General features: G+C 44.5%; 1 protein-coding gene across 1 annotated transcript in view; it reads left to right on the forward strand.

The window, feature by feature from the left end:
• The window catches only part of MORN1 (MORN repeat containing 1), a 1,183,871-nt gene that overhangs the window by 391,103 nt on the left and 778,554 nt on the right, over positions 1-14,214 (forward strand). Inside the window, exon 9 of the mRNA XM_085609315.1 lies at positions 2,625-2,754. Coding sequence (XP_085465441.1) covers positions 2,625-2,754 — 130 coding nt within the window. The remainder of the gene's footprint in view (positions 1-2,624; positions 2,755-14,214) is intronic.

The raw sequence follows: 14,214 nt of genomic DNA on the forward strand, positions 1-14,214 counted from the left end.
ACAACTGGCTTCTCGAGTGACCGCAGCTCAGAATGGGTGGTCCTGGCAGCAGCTCAATGCCAGGGCAGAAACCTTAATGCTGGCATCTTTAACACTCCTTTGCTTACTATACTGATGCTCGCTGTCGTTTCTTCTGACATGAGGTCAGTCAGCCCTCTTCCTCCTTATACTACATTGGCTAAGAAACAGAAATCCGGCCGACCACCACACTGTGCATATCTCTCTCTGCAACATTTCTTAAAAAATGTATGTTTCAAGATTGTTTTTGTGCGAGCGACCACACTTTCTGCCCAAAAGAAATAAAGGAACAGTGTCTCAAATTTTCTTTTAAACAGCGAAAATGCAAACACACGTGCAGTCGCAACTGAAGGCAAAAATTTGAAATACACACAGAAAAATTAAGAATGAAGTTTGGAAAAGTTCTCCGTTTCCAAAAGAGTTCTCATTTATTACAAGCCTAAGGTAATAGGGACCCCCCCCCCCAAACATTTCAAATGAACTTACCAGCAGAAATGTCAGGAAAAGTATTATTAATGAAACGCCAGCCGAAGCAGCGGGCGCCCCCTGGCACCAAGGATAGAACTACAGCAACAGGCTTCACCACTTCAGCTTAAATACATTTTGGAGCTGCAGCCATTCTGTCTTCATCAATATATCCGTTTTTGAAGATCAACTTTTTTTCTTCTTTAAACCAAATACTTCTAAATGTTGGCAAACAAACACACTTTCCCATATTTCTTTTGATAAAGAAACATAATTTTTGCCTTCACAAAAACTGTTTTTCATTTTTAGTAAATATGTGGTCCTTAAACACCAGGTGGTCATTTTCATAAACTACTGATGTTCAAATGCTTCAACATGAAGAACATTTGCTGTAAATACGCAGGCTTTCAGGTCGCATGCTACCGATGCTCACCATGATGTCTCAAATACCTATAATATGCCAATAATGTTCTCCATTTTACCAGAGCCACCACTGTGCTCAGGCTGTGACACAATATAAAAATGTTGTTCACACAGGCTTGGGGATAAGATGAGCTATGACCGGGTAGGCTCGGTGATAGGTAACTGCTGGTATGGTTATGTAATTCTCTCCTAAGCGCTAAGGGACCGTTGGTGATTATGCGCTATACAAATGTCACTTAACATTAACAATTACAACCAGGATTTTCACAATACATCAGTCATGGGCATTGTTATGCCAGGGGCAGCCACTGTATGTCACCTGTGGCAAAAACTAGGTCAGTGATGCCCTTAGTATGTCAGTGATGGCTGCCGCTTTGCACAACTAGCCTGAGAATGTTCAAAATTCGTCAAATATGATAATTGTTATGCAAGGGCCACCCCTATGCCAGCATGCCCAATCTCCATGAGACTTTGCTAAAATTAGAGTGGATAAATACGATCATGTTGCAGGCCCCATAGGCCAACACAGTATGGGGCATATGCACAAGGAAATTGCTCAGCGCTGCGGCAAAGTTTGCAGCACCGTACTGCACCAATTCCAAAATGCAGAGATGCGCCGTATTTACAAGAATACTGCTCGCCCCAGTGTTTTCCCTGGTTTTGGCGCTAAAAATAGCTGCCTAGTGCCAACGCAGACACCCTTACGCCACAGTGGAAGGGTGCCTGCATTGTAGGGATGATTGTTTATGTGCAGGATGGTGTCCCTTCATGCACATAAACAACCAATAATGGTGATTTGTTAGTTCTATGTGTGCCTCGTGCAGCACACATAGAAGTAGCAAATCGCCATTCTTCAATAATTGTTTCTGTGCAGGAAGGGACACCTTCGTGCACAAAGACAATCATTAATGGCATTTTGCTCTTCCTGTGTGTGCTGCAGTGCAGCACATATGCAAAAAGCAAAAACGAGGAGTAATACAAGTATTTCTCCTCGTTGTGCCATTCTGATGCATACTTTTGCAGGGCAATAGTTTTTGGCGCTGCCTCAGATTTATAGATCCTTGTAAATCTGGGGCAGCGTCAAAAAGCAATGGATGTTGCGGTGGAATGCCCAAAGCAACACCCATCGCACCCTGCTTTCACTGAGATACCTGTGTGAAAGGGTATCATTTAGAAAGTGGCTTAACACCACTTTGTCAATATGGAGCAGGGCAATGCGGCACCGGAATGTTGGTAAAAGTGACGTTCCGGTGGCATAATCCCCTTGTACATATGCCCTATGTGTTTGTGTCTTAGCATTTGGCCCTTTAATTGGTTTGGCTGGCAGTCACTCCATATGTCTTGAGATAAGCAGTGCTGTCTTCCTTAATATGCATACATCCTCTAAATGATGTGCTGGGCTGAGCTGCTCTTTGGAAAGCTACTTCCAGGATGTTGGCTAGCTACCAATTGCTCCCACGCTACTCGCCGGAATCCCTTACGATAGAGCCTCTGCTTACATCACAATGGGATCCTACACCAGAGTATGTGAACTGCACTGGAGCTGTTAGAGCAATTTGCAGAAAAGGTTCTATATTCTGACTGGGTGCATACAGCAATGGAACCCTTTACACATATAACTGCTCAGTTGCACTTTAAACCTAATCTGTGAATTGTGATAGGCTTGTAAAAGCTATAATTTAAAAGCCTTCTTTTCTGTTTCTGTTTTTATGTGCAAGGTGAGAACGGTCGAGTTTTAAAAATCTGGGCCGGGATCAAGAACTTTCAACGTCCTGCAACTCAAAGTGCCAACTTCCTGGAATTGTTGGAAGACCTAGAGGAGGAGGAGAAACCCGTCACAACTCCCTTGTATGTACTAACGTTCCATACTATGTTAGTTATTTATACAAACAAGTCCTCTCAGGGTAGTGGGTAATTCCAGGGAAAAAAATCGACTTTATTATTGATTTGCAAACAGTGGAGATCACAGATTGGGCAACTATATTAGCCTATATTTGGTCTGGAGCTGTTTTTCCGCTCACCATGTTAGATTTATGCCTGCATTTCTTATGGTTTGCATGTTTGTAAAGCAATACATAGATGCGGTGATGTATGTAATACATATAATAGACACTTATAAATCTTGAGTGACATCGAAGTAGGTGGAATCAGAGGAGTGCCACTCATAAGTGAATAAGGAAACAATATAACCTGGATTAATATCCACACCGCGGTGCTTCAGGATATTCCCAAACATGTCGGAATGCTCTTGCCACCCTGAAGAACATCTCAAATGATCAGGCATAAGTAATGTCCTAAGTGTGGAAAAGTGAACCTACCTTTCTAATGTTTTCACGTGGAGTGGGTTAATAGGTGTTTTTTTAATTTTTTTTATTGTATTGTGAATAAAACTAAATCCCATTGTTAGACGTGTGATGTGCAGCTTCCTTACACTCAATATGTGGTGGGTTAGAAAAGGTAGGTACAAGTGCCCAGAGTACATCAATACCCTCATTGTTTTGAGTAGTCAAAAAAGGTTTATTTTTGCTTAACTTGGTTGTTAGAGTTATTTTTTAATTTTTTCTAATTGGAAAACGGGAGCCCACCCTTGCAGTTTTGAAGATTCGAAGGTGGCAAAAGACACCTGAGGCGCATCTGCCTGCTGCTGGAGACAAAAGTAGAGGCTCTTAATAAACCACCACTTGTAATCTGACTCTTTGCACACCCCCTTTCACTCCACCCCACGTGACGTAACATTAGTGCTAGATGTGATGCTCAAAAACAGCATCGCCACTCCTTGAGACCTCATTGTCCCGCTCGGTATCTTAGGATGGGAGGAGACCCACCACATGCTGTGTCTGCTCAGTTTGGTCCATTGTCCTACTGTGCATGACAATGAGCCAGCAAGGATCTGTACTTGGTCATTCTGAGGTCTGACCTCTGCTCTAGGCCTTCAGGAGCCTTTCGGGTTGTATACAAGAGGCCATGGTGGGCCTGGCAAATGTTGGGAGTTTATTTGCAGCTGAAAACAAAATGGCCTACCAGCTGCCTTTGCCACAGGCCCCTCGGGCAATGGCCGATTGCCTACCTTGCCAATCCGACCCTGATTTCACGAGTGTAGTGAGGAAAAGGGCTGTAAGACATGGCTTCAGTGCTTAATTTGAGCCGGTGGTGTCCACTTCTCAGCACCGGCACTTGATTGTCAACACAGCACTTATGGCAGTCTGCCACATGGTAGCGCTGTCTGTCTAACTTAGATATAATCACAAAAACGGTTCAGTATTAATATAATGTACTTTAAAATAACTAATACCTACCGCCCAAGCCATTCTTATAGCTCTGGGTCTAGAATAGTCTGAATTGTCAGACTTGTAGGAGTGTGATGTTTAGTAGTTGTGTTGGCACTGTTATTGGCAACGCTGGCATAGGCAATATGTGGTGTAAGCTGCAGTGGACTCCTGATGAGGGCCCTGACACTTATTTTCTTTATTTACAAATTAAGCACTGCAGAGCTTGCCCTATAACTTGGAATACTCTGGCAAAATTATTCTCTAAAGAGAACATTTCATCTCAGATCATTGCCATCCCATCTGTTTCTAAAAGAACGTGAAAAATAATCAGCATGCTGAATGCTGATATTGAAACATATATGCACCTCAATAGCATCCATCAGCTACTGAGTGAGTAAAAGGTGCTCCTTCTACTTTTCGCAATTAATGGCCATTTGCCGCATTCCTCAAATTTTAACACACAAAACTTTATCGTAAAAAAAATAATAGGAATGCTTTTTATTCAGTCACTGATAGCGAAAAGTGCATATTTCAGATCCACTAACCAAGGTGCCTTCCTCTGTGTTTTATAAAACGTTTTCACTTTGTGTGAGTTCAAAACTCAATTAATCATTTAAATATGGAAGAAATGTGTGTGATTTACAGTGAAAATGGAATTGTGTTTTCTTGTGTGCTGTGTGTGCGTATGTTTATGTGCATGTGTGGTAGAGCATCCCAGGTCATTTTCGCATTGAGCTACAAGTAATCATAACTTGTGCTGTCTCCCTGTACTGCTTATGAGCTCACATATTACAACACTCATGACCTATTCTGTGACATCATTTATCATTGATACCTTCACTGATGACTGAAATTACATCACTGATGACATCACTGTGCATGGCGAGGGCACATGTTATAGTTAATTGAGTTATGTATGCCTGGTGAATTCCAGTGTTTTTTTGTTGAAATTTCATGTTATACTAACAGAAAAAACAAAGGTAAAAGTAACGCTATAGTTAGGTGAGAATTTCACTGACAACGTAACATTTAAAAAGTACAAAATCACTGAAATTCAGCACTTAAGGTTAGCTCTGGTAACTGTAACTCATGGTCTAAGTTACCTATAACCTGCACCCCTGCCGTGCAGTTTTCGTACCAATAATTTAATTGCAAATGTTGCAGTGATACTATCAATGATGTCATATAAGATGTCATGAGTGATGTAATATGTGGGGTAATTAGCAGTGCATAGCGAGGGAACGAGTTATAGTTACCTTAGGGCATGAGTTATAGTGAGGAGAGCTAAGTATAACTGGTGAATTTCAGTGCTTTTGTACTTTTAAAACATTACGTTGTCGCTGAAATTCTAAACTAACAATATTGCTACTTTAAGCACTGTTTTTTTCAGTGTATTTCTAGGTATTTTTTAGCATGTGCAGCAAGGGTTTGGCCGCAGGGTCTGGCCTGTGGTCAGAACCTGTGGCCAATCTCCCACAGGCAGCCATTCACATACTGCACACAACCTTGGCCCGTTGTCCCCATCCCCCAGGGTCAAAGGATATTTGTAAAGGAGAGGGGGGCATGGGCCTCCCCTCCCCAAACCAAAAGTAGCCAAATCTCATAGAAAAGGGGAGGGGGCCGTGCAGCCCCCTCTCCAAGCCTGTATCGCCCCAGGGACCTCATCCCCAGGGGCCAAATACCATAAAGGGGAGGGCAGCTGTGCATTCCCTGAGGTGGTGGGTGTCCCGGTGTCTATCCGGGTCACATACAAACCACTAGTTGGTGGCCACAGGGAGGGGGAGCCCCTGGGCCCCTTGGACCCAGGCAGCTCCGCACATGCAGGTGTCGACATTGCTCCCACCCGGAGGAATCTGCTGCTTGTACTTGCTCCCACCGTGCACAAGCAATATCTGTTTTCCTGCCAGCAAGAGCACAGGCAGGGACACACAATTGTGCTCCCACCCAGTGGGAGAACTTTTTAATCTTCCGTCGGGTGAGAGCAGATGGGAGATGCTCCTCCAGGCAGGAAAGGCATGTTTTCTCCCACATGGTGGGAGATGTAAAAATGCTCTCGCCAGGTGGAAGCAAACATACTGCGGCGGCTCCTCCACGTGGGCGTCGGAGCATCACCCCACTGCTTTCTCGCAGTGCGAGAAGCAGAAACATAAAAAGGTATAAATACCATTTTACATTTCTGCTTCTCACACTGAGAAAAATGCAGCATGCTGCATGCAGCCTACATGGAGAAAACGGCCTCCCCATAGAGGCCTGTACAGTCGCCGTCCTAGCAAATCACAACGCTGCCATTGCAGTGTCATGATTGGCTTAGGGGAGGAGAGGGAGGCTGCCTGCTTCTGCTTCCTGTGAGCGGAGAGAGAGAAGGAGATGTGACGCGGGAGTCCGGGACCGGAGGCAAAGTTAAGTTTTTAAAATGTGTTTTTTTAAATTGAATTAACCCTCCTTCTCCCTGCACGAACCCCCGCCCCCCACCGCGACCCGCGAGCTATGCCGGCCACGGATGCAAACATATGTTTTCCTGCCTGTTCTTGTGTGGCCAGGGAAACTACTGTGTACCGGGGTGGACTTCCTGGAACACAGTCTGTGAGCCCAGATGTGGTGGGATGGGGTATCCTGGCTTTGAGAGTCTCAGCGAGTGGGGGTGCGCGGGCCTCCTTCCTTTCAACTTAAGTCCAGCCCCCTCTTAGAAGCTTAGGGAGGAGGGCCACATCCTCCCCTTTATAAACATATCGGCCCCAGGGGATGGGACCCCCAGGGTTTTTTTAGGCTTGGAGAGGGAGGCCACGCGACCCCCTGACCTCCTTTAAAATATCGTGCCCAGAAAATGGGGTACCTGTGGCTTCCTAGAGGCATTAGGTGGGGGAGGCATGGGCTCCCTCCCCCTAAAGTACATATGTACTGGGCCTGGGCCCACCCCGTGAGTATTTATTTTGTCATATAAGTGCCTGCACTTTAAAAAAAAAACTCAGATTAGTTGCTCCGACATAAATTTGAGGCTAAGCCTGGGCTAAGCCTGGGCTCCCACCAGGCTTAGAAGGTCAGGGTATCCCCACACTGCCCCTTATATATTTTTTGCATTGTTGTAAGGCTCCGAAATGAGTCTCAAGTCCTAAGATAGCTACCACCACATTGTTGTTCATGTGGGGGTAGCCAATCAGATGTCTCCAAGAGGTCTGCTGGTCCTGTGGATCCTCTGCATCGTGATATATACAAAGGCTTTGAGCATTATTTGCTCAAAAACTACTGGATGGATTTACACCAAATCACAAAAAGCACTTTTTATGGACCAAGATCCAGCTTTCTGTCAAATTTTATGTAAATTCATTAAGCGGTATGGCCTGTAGCTGTGGCTAAAATTCTTATGGAAAAATTTATGGGAAAAATTTGTTTTGGGATACCCTGTTTACTCTGCCCCTGCTTGACGGATACCCCCCGAAACTTTCCATGCGCAAACTAGTCAAAAGGTAGCACTGTTTTGGAAGGTTTTGTGGAGATTCTCTAAACAGCGCCACAGTTATTAGCAACACAGAAAGCCATTTCCTATGGAAATATGATCCTACATATAATTACCCAGGGTAATATATAATCTAACTATATTTAACTCTAAGAGCTGAATTTTAGTGTTTCTGTTAGTTTAAAATGTTATGTTTTAACTGAATTTTTCACCTAACATCCCTTTAATCTTTTTCTTTTCAGTGAATTTCTATATTTTTTTTCTAACGTAAGCAAAGATAAAATTACAATTCCTAACTATAACATCACTTTAACCTTTGATTTTTTGAGTGAATTTCTATGCTTTTTTTAAACATAAAGTAAGATGCCCGTAACCGTGCACGGTTGGCTATAGAAGCTGCTCTCCTGCCATGTCCAGCACCCAACCCTTTTGGATGCCCAACTCCCCTTTATTTATATTTTGTTGTATCCAACCTCCACCCCGCGGACACCGAACCCAATTTTCTACATTTTGTTATGCCACGGATCTGCTGTGATTCTTCAAGGGTCCGCACTGAAGCTTGCTGTGGATTCACAGACGCTCATCAAAAAGCCTTTAAAAAAAAAAATTGGCCACAGAGAGGTCCCTGTGAGACCAACCCCAACATGGCCCAAGGTGTCTGGGTACCCCTACTTTGCCCCCTTTTATCTAAATTTTTTTTGTTGTCAGACTCACAGACGGAGTCCCCAAGTTCCAAGATGGCAGCCAACAACTTTTCTTCATCACAGTGCAAGCTGAAGCTCGGGATTTAACAGATTGGAACCACGATGGGAAATATTCTTAAATTTGAAGCTGTAATTTCTCAAAAACTGCTGAACTGATATACACTTTATCACAACAAGCATGCTTTTTGGATCTAATTTTATGCCAAATTTGGTGTAATTCCATTCTGCTATTTTTGTTTGGCCCACAGGGCCAAAAATATATTTATTTAAGAACATGCTGCCACCAATTTGCGGTTGATCCGTGACAAATTTGAAAAATAAAACAAAATATGGGCTCCTGCTCGTTTGAAAAAAAGAAAACCCCGGAGTGGGCCACGGCTGAGGGGAGCGCAATGCATTTTAAAGGGGCATGCAGCCCAGCTCCCCGCGCCTTCTTCATGCCCCGGGTACCCCAACCCTTCTCATCCTATTCAATTAATTATGGGAGAGGGTGCGCTGGCCCCCTCCCCTAGCCTTTTCAGACCCCTTGGACTCTATACCCGGGGGCTGTTTTTACATGTATGGGAGGGGGCATGCGGCCACCTCACAGAGATGACATTGTCCCCGAAGACCCCATCACCGGGGCTCGATACTTTACCTTGTTCCGAAGAGCCAACCTCCCAGACACTGTGGTTTCCTGCCCAGGAGAGTGCAGGATATCCTGCCTGCACTCTCCGAGTCAGGGAACAGAAGTTTCTCCCCACCTAATTGGAGCAGTAAAAAATGCTGCTCCCTCTTGGATGGGAGCAAAGGAAAGGTGCTGGCTCCCACTAAAACCCAGTTTGGAGCTAGCCGGGGAGCCGGCGGGGAGCCGGCTGGGGCCATGGTGGACTTAAGGCTCCCACTCTGCAGCCCCCAACTTGGCCAGTATTGTGGGTGCCCCAGGTGGACATCAGGGCACCCACATAAAATGTTATAAATGGACGGCTTCCATCAGGGATGCTGGCTGCAGGGACCCTGCCTTGGGTGGGCAGCCATTTAATAAAACAAATGCCAATTCCTGCCAGCACCCATGGAAGGTTCTGGCTCCTGAGCCTGTGGGGACACTGGCCTTACCCCCATCCAACGTTTCCAACCAAAGTTAAAGTTTTGATTGTTCTTGATAAGCACCTAGACACTCACCGAATAAAAAAATATATAACAAGTGAATAATAAATGCCATAGCCACTCATTTAATATTCTCTGCTCCGGCAAGGAGCACCTCCTAATGCCCTAGAGCTTTTTTTCTTACTAACTATATTCTTGCTGGTAGCGCCCCTAGAACAGGCAGGGTCCCCCCCTAACATATTTTTTTATGTTCTGCGGGGGTGTTGGAAAACGCAGCAAATCAATGAAGTGCAGCTACATAAAAAAAACATTAAGTCTCTTGGGTAATTAAATCCATAACCCCCCCTGGAAAGCTTACCATATTTTTGGATGCACTCCTATCTGAAGCTCTATGCTCTTTAACCCCTTCGCTGAGGCGAACATTCCGCTGCAGTGCTGGGGGGTGCGGGGGGCAGCGCGGTGGCGCTGTGCTCATGACGGAGCCGCTCCGTCATGAGCCACGGTTGGGCTGTGCTCATGACGGAACGGTTCCGTCATGACTCCGCCCAGTTGCGTTGTCCCCCCGCACAGGCGGGGAAACAGCGCCGCGTAGGCGGAGCGGCCGCCAACGGGCGTGTCATGACGGAACCGTTCCGTCATGAGCACACGGCAACCGTGGCTCATGACGGAGCGGCTCCGTCATGAGCGGGGAAGGGGTTAACTGAAGTGCTTTTGCCTTCTTGTAGTTATTTTTTTATGATTGCATTTCATTTGTTGAAAAATGTTAAAAGACAGACTCACAGACTTATTTAAACATTATTTAATCAAACTCACTTTTATTTAACATTCCATTGTGTGAATTTATTAATTATAAATCTGATTATAGTTACTGGTTATTTTTGGAAAAGATGATAGATCGGCTTTATATGTATTGATATGCTCATCTCTTGATAAAGCCAATAGGCCCGCTTTTTATATTTTGGTGTTGTGACCTTTTGACAAAATCAGTAAGTCTGCCTGACTTAAAATAGCACCTTTTATATTGTAACATCACATAGTCAGCCTGTGGGGGTTGGGTGCAGATTCTGGCCACAGGACAAGCGCTGCGCCCAACTGCATGCTGCACACGGCCAAAGGCCATCTACAGTGAGGATAGGACACTCGCAGGGAGTTGGGCTCAGGGCTTGGGCACTACCCCATGTCCTGCACAGCAATGGGCACCTTACTTTACGTAAAAAAATAATGAAATTCGCAGAAATAAAAGGTTATAGTGACGTTATAGTTGGGAAGTGCAATAATATCTTATCTTACCTTATAATAAAAAAAACTTATACATTCACTGAAATAAACCAAAAGTTAAAGGGTATTATAGTTAGGTATAATAATAATATCTTAGTTTACATTTTAAAAAAACGTTTAAAATTCACCGAAAAAAACAAAGGTTAAAAGGACCTTATAGTTAGGTGAAAATGTCAGTTAAAACATGCCATTTCAAACTAACAAAACCACTATAATACACCAGTTATAGTAATTTCAAGTAACTGTTACTCAAGCCTTAAAGTAAGCATAACAAGTGCCCTTGCCATGCACTGCTAATAACCTACCATATTACATCACTCATGACATATTCTATGACATCATTGATAACATGACTGTAACATCAGAAATGACATCATTAATGACAAGACTGTGCATGGCTAGGGCACAAGTTAGTTACTTTGGGGCTCGAGTCACAGTTACTTGAGATAACTAGAATTGAGTTTCAGTGGTTTTGTTCAATTAAAACAGTAGGTTTTATCTGACATATACACCTAACTATATTGTTCCTTTGTGTGTGTGGTGTGTGTGTTTACATTGTTCTGTTGTTCACTTTTTTCTTCCTTCGCCTACAGCATGAAGCAGTAAGTCAGCCACATGGCACAGTGAGCTTTTGAAGCCAAAAACATTTTTTTGTTTTTGCCAATATTTATTTTTGATATTAGTAAGGGCCTAGCACCTCCTCAAAAATACGCTTTTGCAGAAACTGTGACAAAGGAACGTGTTATTAACAAAGCCAAATAGCTGGCAGCCAATTCCAGACCTATTGGCTTTGCCAATTCGTGTTATTTATAGGTGCCTACCTTTTGCTTTTAACATTCTGTCATACACAGCTTTTATAGAAGATTGCTTTTAAAGTATTTCTCCATGAACTGCCCCCTTTTTGGTAGCAACGTTTCCCCTATTTATCTACATTTCCCTTTAGCATTCTTAGCTAATACTTCAACCTAGCTGCCTTTGTTCAGAATTCCATTTAGCTACATTGCTGCATGAATCATCAAATCACTTGTGAGAGCTCTTTTGTTTCACACAAAGTGAAAACATTGGCATTGTCTTGTTCTGACACCTCACTTAACATGCGTGTGAGCTCGGATCTGCTAACTGCTGCACATTAATCCATGAGCTGCTTCAGTGCGCCCACTCACCTCCTACAAGGGCACGGACACTAACACATATTTTTCTCTCACATTCTTTCACTTACACTCTGGGGCCCATTAAGAGAGATTTTGCTATGAGTAGTTGTCACTTACTGTTGTAGTTCTCCCAACTTACTCCCGAGCTCCTGGCTTACTCCTGGAATTCAGTAGTAAATCAGGAGTTGTCCAAGGGTGTCTCAGTAAAATCTTAGTTAATAATCCTTATTTCTCTTTCACTCTTGCTTGGGCCTGCTCAGTGCTAGCCAGTTTACCCTTGCTTGGACTCCTCTCTGCAGTGAGTTTCTGCCCTAGAGTTCAAAGTCTGTGCAGTCAGTAGTCCCCACTGCACTTCCCTCACGATTGCCGTGCCTGGGGTGACCTTTTGGGGGAGATGATTGCTTTGACGTATCCTACAGAGATGTGGTTGCTGAATATTAGATTTACTGACTAGAAATGCTGTCTGATCAACTAAAATGGGTGGTGCGACAAGCAGCAATAATGGAAGGAGGCAGTAGCGGCCGGCGAGTTGACAAAGTGGCGGTGTGGGGGGAGCTACGGAACGGGGACGGGGACAAACAAAACAAAAAATAACACTCACGTCCTCGCTGCATCACGCTCCTCCCTTATCCAAGCATAAGCTCCCAGAGTGCACTGCGGCCAATCCTGACGCTGCTTTTATGCTTCTGAAAGCAGCATCAGGATTGGTCTGAGCTCCAGTGATTTGCACTCCCACACAGACTGGGAGCCTTTCCCTGCTCTGCTGCTGGCAGGTGGGGCGATGCTCCTCCACCATAGCAGAGGAGCTGCAGTTGGAAGGAGGACTTACTTGAGGGGATGGTTCTTCGTGCCAGTGGAAAGGGGGGGGGGGGCCATGTTCTCAAAAGTCAACAACAATATTTGTAGCACTTTTGTTTAACCCTTTCGCTGCGGCGGGAATTCCGCCGCAGCGCTGGGGGGTGCGGGGGAGCAGCGCGGTGGAGCTGTGCTCATGACGGAGCCACTCCGTCATGAGCCACGGTTGAGCTGTGCTCATGACGGAGCGGTTCCGTCATGACTCTGCCCAGTTGCGTTGGCCCCCCGCACAGGCGGGGAATCAGCGCCGCGTGGGCGGCGCGGCCGCCAACGGTCGTGGCATGACGGAACCGCTCCGTCATGAGCACACGGCAACCGTGGCTCATGACGGAGCGGTTCCGTCATGAGCGGGGAAGGGGTTAAAACATAAATCACCACTAAAGCAAAGTCAGGACTATCATTGTTTTATTTGCATATGCAAAGTTCAGTATAAAGCTGCAACAGATTAAATGTTTGTGTGCTCTCCACCAGAACAGAGATGGAATTTAGCACATTTCAATATACCAACGTTTAGACTATTTCAACTATTGTCGTTGTACAACTGAAATCCAACTAATAGATTTGCAGTAGCCATCTCCATTGGTCTCCAGCCAATACCTAATTTGTAAAAGAAGGAGTGGGTGCTCAAAGCTTTCTTTGCTCAGAAGTCTGTGGCCGGTCAATTAAATGTACACGTGCTAAATACCGAGCCTCCAAGGTCTTGAATCCATCTCAAGCCTCATTAAATCACCACCAAACTCTCCTTGCCATTTGATGTAATTCTTGCAGGGTCCAGATATTCAGTTTTTCTTTTCCTCTGTCTTTCCACTTTGTGTGCTTTTCCCTCTCTTGCTACACATCTCATGAGGAAAATAAGTGCTGATCCCCAAAATTGAGTGATATCTCAGTGTTGAGACATTTTTTAAGCTCTCCTAATGTGCTGTGACTTACACCATTCACCCTGCACTGATATCTAAGTACTGACACCTTCACTAGACTCACACAATGTGCCTACATATTGACCTACAACATGCACTACTACACCACTACCAAAACAGCCTCAAAACACTCACCATACCCTGTATCTTTTTTTGAACCATGCTCTGGTGTCCCAGTCTGAGACATTTGGAAAACTCTCACAATGTGCACATTTTCTGACTTCAAAGACAGGCCAAAATACTCAACTACGAAAACATTCATGGAGTTGTTATGATCTACTATAATCCTGACTTGTGACATGCACCAGTACACCAGGACTAGACATCTACTGACTTATAATAATTCGCCTATCAAGCACTGGTTCTCATCCACTGTATCATCTGAAGAGGTTTTTCAAAATTGCTCTTGCGTAACTCACATTATACCTTTGTGTTTCAGCACTAAGTCTAAGTATCTTCTTCAATGCACCTTAAACCTAACTTACATTGTACACTAGTGCCCTACTACAGAGTCATCCGCTCTCACAGTGTGTCTCTGCCCTGATGTGCAGCTCACCGTGGTATTGCAGTACTGAGATATCCAAACGGCTCTTA

The sequence above is a fragment of the Triturus cristatus genome, chromosome 1_2 (assembly GCF_964204655.1).
Source record: "Triturus cristatus chromosome 1_2, aTriCri1.1, whole genome shotgun sequence".
Classification (NCBI taxonomy): domain Eukaryota; kingdom Metazoa; phylum Chordata; class Amphibia; order Caudata; family Salamandridae; genus Triturus; species Triturus cristatus.